Source organism: Typopeltis vanoorti, chromosome 10 (genome assembly GCF_054136105.1).
Source record: "Typopeltis vanoorti isolate ZY-2024b chromosome 10, IOZ_Tvanoo_1.0, whole genome shotgun sequence".
Lineage (NCBI taxonomy): Eukaryota > Metazoa > Arthropoda > Arachnida > Uropygi > Thelyphonidae > Typopeltis > Typopeltis vanoorti.
The window spans coordinates 102,522,717-102,535,566 of NC_143558.1; the positions used below are offsets into that span (position 1 = coordinate 102,522,717).

Below are 12,850 nucleotides of genomic sequence, written 5' to 3' on the forward strand. Positions count from 1 at the left end.
AAGGTTACAAAAATAAAAAAAATTCTTTAATTTGGTGCTTCTACTCCCTAACTACCCTATCACACTTCAGTACTATATTACTATCCCATCTATTGAGTGCCATATCTAAGAAAAAAAATTAAAGGCTTAAGAAATAAACAAAATAGGAAACTCACTTATCAATAAAATACAAAATATTAATTTTACTTTATACAGAATAAAAATATTATTAAAAAAGTAAATAAAATCTAATTAAATAATACAGAAAGAAATCATATCTTCTAAAATAAGTCTTGTTTTGCATTCTTTTTTCACATGTGTAACATTACAATATTATTTAATTTTCTCCTGACAAATTTTCCCTGTGAAGAATATTCTCTGCGACGAATTTTCTCACAAGGAATTGTGTGGATATGTTTAGGAGGTATTAACATGTTTCCAATAACTGCATAATAATCTGGATAATAATTTAAGTTTTTGTAAACTCTCATTTCTTTTATTGTTTTCTTATGTTTTATTTTCTATTATATAATCAGTTATAGATTTAAGGCCTCTTTCTTCCTAAGTGCTTGTGTATTTTTTTATGCCTATAAAAGGAATTTGCTGTTTGTAAATGATTATATAGGGCAAAGTCTATTAATTTTAGTCCATTCTTATTTTGAAGTAGTTTCCCATTATTTCGTATTCTTTTATTGGTTTTACATGTTCATGCATTTAGATCACTTAATATAAGTATGTAGTCATTTTTATTTCTGTTGTTAATTAACTGTTGAAGTTATTTGTAAAATTCTATTGATTGTTCAATCTAAGGGGCAACTTAATATTGTTTTCTTCTGAATTAACTTTTCTTCTATTATTTTGTCGTTCCAGTATTTACTCAAATATAACTCGTGCATTTTTCCCCAGAATTAAAGTTAAAAAATCATGGTGCAAGATATATGTGGGGATTTTCGGAAACTAAAGTATTTCAGGAAAAAAAACTACTAAATTTACGTTTATAATTAAATCCTCAGTATTCATTATAATTGCTCACATTATTTATAAAATGCATTAAAATTTTATTTATCAACGTTATTTACATACACGATCAGCCGCTCACCTTCATCACACTATATATTTTGAATCTTTAGCAACAGTTCTTCTGTAATTAAATTAAAACAAACAGTCATCTTCACTTCCATCTAGGGCATTATAGATGCCAGTTTTTTTTTTAAAAAAAACTCTTGGCAAAATTTCTAGCAAAATCATGTCCCAAGCTCTCAAAATCCAGTTGCACAGCAGATCCCTGCCAGATTCAGGATGTAGCTGTCGGCTGCCATCCACTCTGTGTAGAACCTAAACCTCACCTAATTCACCACTCCACCCCTGCGCAATCCAAGATCGAGTAGAAGTCAATGCTCTCATGCCCACATTTCCTCTACGGTTGCTTCTATTTCTATGCATATGATTGGTGCTGTATTAACAAAAGATCATGCGACTCAATGACAAAGGCAAGCCGATGATTGTTGAGTTGAAATGCTGATTCTCTTCAACAGAATTCCAAAATATCTAAAACTGCCATAACAACATCATTATACATTTCTTAAAGTTTTAAACTTTTTGTGTGTGAGGTATATGTGAAACTTTTTAATTTCTTTTTTATAAAGTAAAATCAGGGGTGTGAGATATATGCGAGGGCGAGTTATATTCGAGTAAATACAGTATAGCTAATTATTTTATTTTTTGACACTTTAGCATGGTTCTTACCTTTTTGTTCTTTCAGATTTCTTTACTCCACTGTATATTTGAATGCAATCATTTAGTTCTTTAGTCCTGCTTTTTGTTTTTTTTTTATATCATGCTGTTTTAGGATTTGCTTAGATTTTTCATCTTTATGTGTTGTTCCTCTGATGTACCATGTTAAAATTTTGATGTTTTGATTCTATCTTTTGTTGTTTTTGGGTTTTGTATCCATATTTGGTCAAGATTATTGACTCTGACTAGTGGATCAATTATTCTGTTGAGACTTGGTCATCATATCCTTTTTCGTTAATGTAGGCTTTATTTTTTGCTTCAGTAGTAATCTAAAAGCTGCTTTTATTTTTGAAGGAAAGCATTGGTCTGTACAGACTTGCACTTGTCATTTGGTTATGATACATAAGTTTGCCTGACTTATTAGCACATCTAAATTAACAGCATTCTCCACTTCACATTAGAAAAATAAAGCGATGAAAATCAGCCCTTCTTTTGACAGCTTATTATATCAACCTAACAGGCCTTAATTTATATAGTCTACAGAGGAAGTTACATCCATCAACAAAAGTTTAGTGAAAAGGATAAATATCAGCTGTTCTGTTAATAATCATACCCTCACTGCTGATCTCAGTTACATGTGCGAAACTTCTTTGGCAGTGGCTTTCGTTGCCCTTACCTTCAACTTAAAGAAAATTTCATAATTCATGGCATATGAATTTTCTTTAGTATGAAGAAAATTCATATTTCTAAGAACCTTTGAGGTGGCAAAAAAATTTTTTTTTTTTAAGAATCCAACCTCATCGCTACCTTAAAATATAAGCCTTATAACTCAAGCAGCTCTATGAGCTTGTCCGAAGCAAGGCTTTTACAAAAATCAATACCTCATGTGGAATTCAAACCCACATCCCTTTATGTTGGATTTCAGTTGGAATATTTTGGTAGCTCAGTTTGTAGCAGTGGCTTCTGTCAACTAAGCTATTCAGGCAGGCAGTAGACCATAAAGGTTCAATTCCCAACCCTTAGATGTTTCACAGTTGCAGAACAAAAGATTGCATCCATACTGCTGTGGCTACTCAGGTCTAGCTGAGTTTCATAATATTCAACACCAAAACAAAATAAAATGTTTATTAACTAATTGATATTTTGATGGGATTAAACTAGCATCATCCATCCATTTGAATTGTTTGAAACAGTTAAATTGCAACCGATAAAAGAAGTAAAGTCTAACCCCCTCCCTCCTCCAACATTTATAAATAGAAGTTTTAACAGTTGTTGGGTCACTTGATCATAAAATGACTGTCCCAAATTTAATTAAATTAATGCATCTATGGTTGTTGAGGTTAGGACGGTGTTGCTGTTACTGACTCAAAAATAGTCTAGTTTCTGACTTGTAATGACTTCTTTGTGGCACATTAATTTTCATCCATTTCATTTTGTATGAAGTGGAGAGGCTTGACTTATCATGAAGATAGTAGTGAATGTATTTCTTGTGTTTGCCAAGTTAGATGTTAACAAATCTTCCTCTTTGTCCTTAGTAGGCTAGTTACAATTATAGGGAATTCCTGGATTTGATTCACTTTGAATAACACAAGAAATCAATTTTCTGCTATCTTTATCGCATGTCAGGAGGACTGGTAGGCCACACTTTAGACAGCCTTTCAAACAGGATAAGATGTAAGAAACTGACAATAATTACAGATGCATATAATTAAATATTCTCTTAACCTCCCAAGTGTTTCCACCCAAAGGGCTTCATCAAAACTAAGCCATTGCTCACTCACAAGTTTTTCTGTATAATTTGAATTGTTTCCATCACAAATTGCCATATGTTGTTGCAAATTATTTATGCTCTGTAGATTTATGCTCAGTTTAAAATCCAGCAAAATAATCACTAGTTTGTTAATATATATATGTAAATATCGTATTTATTTTGACATTGTTTAATACCATGAAACTTAAGATAAACAATTGTCAAGACTATTTACAAAGTTAATCATACTGTGGATGTTCATAACAGAATTAGTTGGAACAAGACACCTTCATAAATCATCATCTGCCCTGAGAAAATTATCCTAACCTCAACAGATTTTGCTTCATGATATTACCATATATTTAGAAAACACTCCTCAGACCAGCAGCATACCCAACTGTGCTCTACACTATGACTTCCTTTAGGTTTTGCTTTTCTTTACTTATATGTCTTTCTTACTACATTCTGTGTGCATTCACATATCTATATGCAGTGAATTATTTCCCTTATGCTGCCAGTTTGATTTGAATGAAATATTAGTAAAAGTAGTTTTTTAAGATATATCAATTAGATTATCTGATTCCTACAAGAATCACAATAGCAACAGAGTGCTAAATATTTAAAACTGTCAAAATGTTTTTGTTTGTTTTCTCCTGATGTAACACTTAGAAATTGAATAATATACCTTTTGTGTTGCAGATATACATTTAGTGATAGATTTTGTGCCCAATCACTCAAGTAATGAACACCCTTGGTTTGTGGCTAGTGAGAATGGTGAAGAACCCTACAAAAATTATTATATCTGGGTAAATGGAACAAAAGACAATCCACCAAATAACTGGGTAAGAGAAGTTGACGTACATCAGTAATCTTTTAGATATTTCTATTTTTACGGAAATTAAACTTTTCTAATTAACTATTGTTCTACACACACACACATACGTGTATATATAGATGATGATGAACAGCCTATTTTTCTACCCACTGCGGGGTGAAGGCCTCTCCCATTGAGGAAATTTTGGGTCTACTACTCCCATGGTGACCCAGTCCATATTGGTGAGTGTATCTATACTTGGGTGAATGAATGTATGAAGTGGAAGACAATCACAAACATCCATGCCTATGTGGGATTTGAACGTGCGACTTCTTTGGCTAGAGAGCAGATATGCTAATCACTCGGCCAACCAGGCCGGCATATATTATATATATATATATATATATATAATTTTTTTTTTTTCCTCTCAAGATGTGCAAGTGGAAATACCATGAATGGTCAAGAGATCAAAGCTTTGTGTAATATTTATATTTGAATGAGGCAGTGTGTTTCTTTATCATTATTAAAAAATTATGGAAACAACTATCGTGTTATAATAAAACTTCAATTTAATATAAACTAAAATAATCATTCGACATTTCAACCTTCATATTGAGGTCATCATATGGTGCATATTCATATATACAAGGAAACAATAACTACATTACAATCTACATGGTATGCTGAATTCACAGTAATTTGGTCGATATTGATATGAAGGTCGAAACATCAAGTGATTATTTTGGTTTATATTAAACTGAAGTTTTACTATAACACAGCGGTCGTTTCCATAATTTTTTAATAATGAATGCTGATCAACTGTAAATATGAAGGAAAGGAGGTGTTTATGTAATAACTTAAAGTAGCCATTTTAGATAAATAGATTAAATCCTAGGTCAAATTCTTCTTTCCTTTTGTAGAATGCTACTCTGTTTTTCAGCGAAGATGGTGAAAAGATTTTTATAAAGATAACTAGTATAGATTAATAAACTCTATATTTTTAGATTGGTATCACCTAGTTTTTGTGTATCATAGCATCTCAAAAGATAGTCTGCTGCTTTCCAACTCAATGATAAATTTACTTTTTGATGTGAAGAAATTATTAAATCTTCTTGACTATGTTTAAATAGTTGTAAATTTATTGCTCATGTTGAAATTTAACTGATCAGACACACATCTAGAAATAATAATTACTAACTTTATTTAGATAATAAATTACTATAGTAATATTTCTCCTTGATCACCACATATTCTTGGGCACAAGGATTACAACTAAGCATGTGCATGCAGACACCAGCAGGAAGGCAAACACAGAGGATGAAAAGCAGCAAGGATCCTATAGTCCTAACTGGCACTTTTTATGTGAGCAGTGATGTTAGAAAATCACTGAAGGTCTCAACAATTTCCCATATTTTAGGTAAAGTGTCAGGCAGTTGAATTTGTTCAGATTTGGTGAATGCTGTAATGCTGTGGCATCTTCTAAAAATAATCTCTCTCTAATTTGTATCTGTCCTTGTGTATAAGGGAAGCACCCCCCCCCCCCGTTGAATTAGGTGCTTCATATCCGTGGCATGGTCTGCTACTCCAGAACGGCCAGGAAAATGCTTCGTGTTCTCCATTTGGCCTCTTGACAGGGATGCATTGCAGATGTTTTTACACACTTCAACACCCAAGGATCCATTTTACTGTTAGAAAGGAGAACAATAGTTGTCTGCCCTTCTTTGACATTCTGGTCACTAACTACTCAATGGATCCTTATCCTTTTCCTGTCTACAGCAAACTTACCTGTACTGGAAGGAACATATATTACCTGTCATATCATCACTCCCTTCCATCAGTATGGTGTTATCAAAACCTTAGCTTATTTAAGCTAAAACCACTTGCTTGGATCACACTAGTCTATCCACAAAGGTCAATCATGCCCATAAAACGTTTTTTAGCTAATGGCTTTCCCCTCTTATAAATTTAACAGAACACTACCAATCCCCCAAGCCCAACTGTGTGGTTAGTTGTAATCTTTGTGCTCATGAAGATGCCTTGATGACTAAGTAAAATATTGACATGGTCATTTATTAGCCTATGGTGTATTAATATATATAGTGTATATATTAATTAATTAATATCTCTTGGCACCCTGTCATATGCCTTTTCCAGATCTACAAAACTTAAATACAGATCTTTGTTATATTCCCATGATTTCTCAACTATCTGTCATAAAGTGAAAATCTGATCCTGACAGCTTCTATTTGGCCTTAATCCAGCTTGTTCTTCACCAAGCTTCTTTTCAACAATCCTTCTCAACTCTCCCTCAAGTATACTTGCATATATCTTACCAGGAATACTTCTGTAATTCTAACATTCAGTTTTATTTCCTTTTTTATATATGGGTACTATGAGAGCTCTATTCCAATCATCTGGAATTCATCCCTCTGTCCAGGCCTTCTGAACTATGCAGTGCAGCCACTGTAAGACTTTTATACCTCCAAACTTGCCTACCACATCGGTTCACACTGCATGCATGCAAAACAGATGAAACCCAGAAAACAAAAACGGCATCTCATAACAAATGACCATGTTCAATTGGATTGGCTGACACAATAACCAATCACATTCTCTGGGTGCTACTATCTCAAAGCTCACCCTGCCTCACCGAGTGGTTTAAAACTACTATAACGCTAAGAATTTGACTTGCTGTGCCCTCTGTACATCTTTTCAAAGGGAATATGATGCAATGTTTATGCATCGAAAAGTGCCTTCTTCATGAAACATTAGTATATTGTATTTACTTTTAGGAAACAATTAGGGGGAGTCTTTAATGGGAATAAATGTAATATCGGTGATATTGCTATTTGGTGGATGAGCCACACACACACACACACATTTGAAGGCATTCTGGAGAATGCCCAACAAGCCATAGTTATTGTTGGGCATCTTGTGAATGCCGAAGCTGGATAGCTGAAGAGTGACAATCGGATAGTTTATAGCTAAGGTTAGTACTAAGATGGACCAGATTAAGGACAATTTCTGTTTGATTCCACAATTCTTCTCTCTAATTCATTGTACCATCTAAATATATATTTTCTGATTTGCAGGGTAAGCAGAATTTAAGAATGTGATCAGATAGTGCTCTAGTTCTGCCATGTCTGACCAAAATAGGGCACATTGCAGTTACATCAAAGATGATAAACTCTTGGATACTTCAGGCTATCATGTTTTGGTTTAGGTGTTCCAAGTAGGGAATTTGGAAAGAGTAAAAGAAGTGCAGAGTTTAAATTTGAGAATTTTAGCTAATTTTGGTAAAACTTTTGGATAAAATAGGTTTTTTGAGGTTCATATTCATTTCTTGCTTGGCAGTGCAATTTTAATTTATCTTGTATAAGATGGTAAACTTTTTTATTATCTGATCTTTACAGATTGATTCTGTTCTTTGATAATGAATATATATATGAAATTTCCTGTCTTTCTTTATTGTATTACTTACAAAGCAATGGAAATCATAGATATATTGTTTTGATTTGCTTTTTTTTTTTTTTTTTTTTTTTATAACCTGAGATCTAGTATTTTATGCCCTTTAATTTTGTAGAAACTTAGCAATAATCAAATTATGTCTACATTTGTTTGAAAATGTGAGATGTTAAAGAGAATCAATTTGTATTTGAGTTTTCTCTAATGAATGTGTATCTCTCAATTGTAAATCCATAAAGAAATTGTTTTCAGGACAAATTAACATGCAGCAGACTTACTATAGCAAACACCACTAATAAGTTCACTCATTTGCTCATTATAGCAAAGTACTTAACCGTCTCATACGAGGGTGGTCTGAAAAGTTCTCGGCCTCGACTATAGATGGCAATACTATTGGTAGCCATGTGAAATTGCAAGCCATTCTATCAAGTAGTTTGTTTTATACGGCTGTCTGAAGCAAAATGGATAAAATTGAGTATCGTGCGGTTATAAAATTCTTTGTAAAAAAAAAAAAAAAAGTTTAACAGCAAAAGAAATTCATTCGAAGTTCATGAAAGCTTATGGGCACTCTTCTCCTTAGTTTTCGACAATCCAGAAATGGGCTGTCGAGTTTAAACGCGGCCATACCAGCCTTGAAGATGATTCATGTGAAGGACATCAAAAAGGTGTAACAACACCAGAAATCATTGATCAAGTGCATGATATGGTATTGGATGACTGGCAAGTCAAAGTGCGTGAAATTTCCGAGACTATAGACATTTCAAAAGAACGTGCAGGATATATTTTGCATGAAGAATTGCAAAAGAAAAAGCTTTGTGCAAGCATGGGTTCCATGCTTGCTCACAGAAGATCAAAAATGCACTCACATGAAAATCTGAACAGTGCTTTGAGCATTTTAACAAGAATAAAACTGATTTCGTGTGTCGATTTATTACTATGGATGAGACTTGGATTCACCATTACATACCAGAATCCAAACAGCAGTCAAAACAATGGACAGAAGCTGGTTCAGTGCCAAAGAAGACAAAGTTGGTTCCATCAGCAGGAAAGGTCATGGCATCGGTGTTTTGGGATGTTAAAGGCATTGTGTTTATTAATTTTCTTGAAAAGGGTAAAACAATAACTGGGGAATATTATTCCGATCTTTTAACAAGACTAAACGAAAAAATTCATGAGAAAAGACCTGGATTGCAGAAGAAAAAAATCTTTCATCAGAACAATGCACCTGCCTACAAAGGTGTTTTGGCAATGGGAAAATTAAGGGATTTGCACTATGAATTGTTTTAACATCCACCCTATTCCCCAGATTTGGTTTCCTCTGACTTCTATCTCTTCCCAAAACTAAAACTCTTCCTCGCTGGTCAGCATTTTTCTTTGAATCAAGAGGCGATTGCAGCTGTAGAGGGGTATTTTGCAGATCTTACTGAGAATCACTACAGGGATGGGATAATGGCACTGGAGCATCGCTGGAATAAATGTATTAGTCTTGAGGGAGATTATGTTGAAAATAAAAATAACTTTGAAATCATAAATTCGTTTTTTCATTGTTAGGCCGAGAACTTGTCAGACCACTCTCATAAGCATGCAGTAGTAGTCTAAAGAAATAAGCCTTGTGAGTTTTGCTCTAGTGAGTGAACTGTATGACGACGATAACTGGAACTTTTTTTTTTTTGTTAGTGCTTGACTGCACGAAAAAAGGAATTAGTGATTCAAATCTGGTCACCGACTAGAGGAAATTTTTCTAAGCTTTTTTTTTTCGGTTCTCAAGTTAGTCAATCTCTGGCACGGGCAAGCTGGATTTTTCTCCCAGAAACTCGGTTTTTTCGCCTCTTAAACTCAAGAAAATTGGCCGTCAAACCCCACACTCTTTTCAGACATGAAAAATATTCTGTTAGGGTTAGGAACCATGGCATGATGGCACTTGCTAGCCACCTTCTCCAATCTGTACCGATTAATTAGTGATAGCCTTGTGCCAGCTATATCTGATTGGCTACCAGTGGAGATTGGTCTGCCTATGCCTACTCAGTCTTCAAAAATTTAGATAGGACTAAAAACTGCCTCGCCTACTGCTATACGGGAACAAAAAAAAGCGTTAACTGATTTCTTTTTTGTTTTTTAATGAATATTTTTCACTATATCTTACAGAGCAGTTAACCAAAGAAAATAAGAGGTGCAAAAAATTGTAATCATTGAGTAACAAAAAGAGAAGATACCATCTCATTGTCACATATAGTATCAACTGTCTGAACATAAATAACTGGTGATTGTTGGAATAATGAGATCTTAAATCACAGGATCTAATCAGTAATTTCAAAACACAATACAAAATCAGCCCTTTATTTCTCCTAAGAATACTATGTGAGCAGATGACTTCATTGCATTCTTTGACATCCAACCATTTATCTTTTACATATAGGCCAAAGAACAGTTGTCGGAGGCAGAGTAAATCAGGTCTGAATCAGTTAGACCTGGTGTATCTTTTCTTATAAGTTATTATTACAGTGGTTTTTTGATTTTATAATTTGTAAAACAAAATTCTGTGAATTCTTGACCTGTTCATTCAAATTATCCAGAATTTAGTTCCTGTAATAAAGATGCAATATAAGTGGAAATATCACTATTTAGATGATATTTCCACTTGCACTGGATGCAAAGGAAGATGTGCAATGGTGTGCATTGGCAAATTTATTTTTTTGAGTGTAAGGCATGTAATTATTATTACACATTAGATAATTACCTGAAACTGCATGTAATAGAGAGGATTTAGTGTTTATGGGTACTGGGATCTGTGATATCTTCAGAAAATTTGTCATACCCTAGGTTGCCACATTGCAGCTGACTGAGAAGAGTAATTGTGCATTTTCATATATGGTAATTTAGTAATTACCATTTGTGGAATAAGAAAGTGGTACATGTGGGACTTCAGTGCTTGGGATTATTAGAAACTTCAAAACCAGCCTGAAACCAGTGCCTTGCCATAAGAATCTACAAGTTAAAGCTGTTAGCAGGGCAGGAGATAAGGTCAAGAGATGTTTTGATGAAAGTATGAGACTGTATATCTAGCATTTGGAGGATAAATCAGGTAGGAGTTAATGGACAAGTAGCATCATTAGGCAGGTACTGGAAAGAAAATATTGCAGAGGGCAGTGTTCCCTCTAAGCTGTGCATGTTGTTGCAACACTCGAAAAGGTAGTGACACATCTAGTGACTGGAAACACAAAATTTTTACTTTCGAATAATTTTGAATGTTCAAAACTGGAGTACTATAAAGAGCAGGCTCAGAGAGTTGTAGCCTAAGTAAGATGAAATCAGATTATGAAGAGGTTAGCCAAACATGTCAAAGAAAATTCAAGAGAATTTTATTGCTGTGTAGCAAGTAAGAGTGACAATAGAAGAATAATCTTAGTGAATGTTGATGGTGGAATCAGGTATGTAAGAAATAGTTACTTTCACTTCAGTAAAGTATATAGATTGCTCAGACCCATTCTCTCTGGATGCTGGGGAGAAACTGCATGAGAGAATAGAGGTAGATAATTTAAAAGTATTAAAGCTCTTTTAAGAGGTTGACTCAAATACAGCAGTTGAATTGGATGCTAGTATAGGTACTGAAGGAATGTGCAGAAAAGTTAGCACCCTCACTTGGTTTTTGTTTTTCAGTTCAGTTCATAATCTTACCATGTGTATAATAATTTCATTATACACGTGTGAAGCCAAGACTGATACACTGAATTATACTATTATGATTATTATTAAGAGTAACCTAACGGGGGTTAGGAACTCATTGAAGGAGGTCACATATCACCCACACTAGCGGTCATGTCTTTTCTTGTATTCATTCTCACGCTACCTGCACTCACCACTTCCAATAGCAATCCATTCTAGTCACGCACCAATCTAAGAAAAAAATCTAGCTGTTACTCCTTTCTTGACTGTATTCATCCTCAGTTTCTATGGATGTCCTCTCCCCATCCTCCATAATATGAAAAATTCCATCTGTTGGTATCCTGTATGACCCTCTCAGAAGTTTGTAAGTCTCGATCATGTTGCCCATTCTTCTCCTGTTTGCACTGTCAGCAGTCCACAAATTCTCAATCTATCTTCATAATGTATTCTGCAATCCTGATATCATCTTTAACACTTCCCTTTGCATCTCCTGGTTTCCATTACCATGGAAACCAGACCTGCACACAGTAATCCAAGTTAGGTTATATCAAGGCCTTGTAAAGAAGCAAAATGACTTCCTTATCTTTACATGTCAAGCTTCGTTTTGGCATTGCAGTTATCCTGTGAGTTGTGTTTGCAATCTTTGCTGTACAGTCCTTGAGCTTCCTATAATCTACTAAAACTCGAAGATCCCTAGCCTGAACAGTTTTTTCTAGCATAATCCCACCACTATGTAATGTGGGATATCTCATCACACCAAAGTGCACAACTTTACATTTACTTATGTTGAACTGATAGCCATTTTCGCATGCTCACAGTTTTAGCCTAGCCAAATTGTTCTGTAAGTACTGCATATTAGCTGCATTCCTAATTACCTTATCTTTGCATTATCAGCAAATAGCTGTGTGTGTGTGTGTGTGTGTGTGTGTGTGTGTGTGTGTGTGTGTGTGTGTGTGTGTGTGTGTGTGTGTGTGTCTCATTCCCAATATTCCTGCATAACAGTGGACCAAGGACTGATCCTTGTGGTATACCACTGGTCAACCTAAATCTTGTAGACTTGCATTCCCCATACCACTTTTTGATATGTTAGTCAGCCATCTTTTTTTCCAATATTTTATAATCAAATCCCGTATTCTTCAAGAGTTCCATGTTATATTCTATCAAAATCTGTAACAAAATCCAAAAGTATTATGGTGTATCCATTCTCCTTGTCTAACTCAGTGGTAACATTGTAAAATAGGTACAAGTTGGTGAAACATCAGCCTTCCCTTAGCAAACCCATGCTGGTTTGTAAAGTATGGATTCCTGTTCTCCATTCCTTCCATCATCTAGTTTCACTGACCCTCTCTCTGGTAGGTCTTATACCAATTAATTATTTCTCAAGACTCTTGATACCAATTGCATTCAATTGTAGGTCATCTCTTTTAAACAGATCTGTTCTTTCC

The 12,850-nt window shown here is 34.4% G+C and overlaps 1 protein-coding gene across 1 annotated transcript in view; it reads left to right on the forward strand.

Moving 5' to 3' along the window:
- LOC150102641 (maltase A2-like) overlaps window positions 1-12,850 on the forward strand; it is a 146,764-nt gene that overhangs the window by 33,232 nt on the left and 100,682 nt on the right. Inside the window, exon 3 of the mRNA XM_090398623.1 lies at window positions 4,163-4,305. Within this exon, the coding sequence (XP_090254749.1) occupies window positions 4,163-4,305 (143 nt within the window). The remainder of the gene's footprint in view (window positions 1-4,162; window positions 4,306-12,850) is intronic.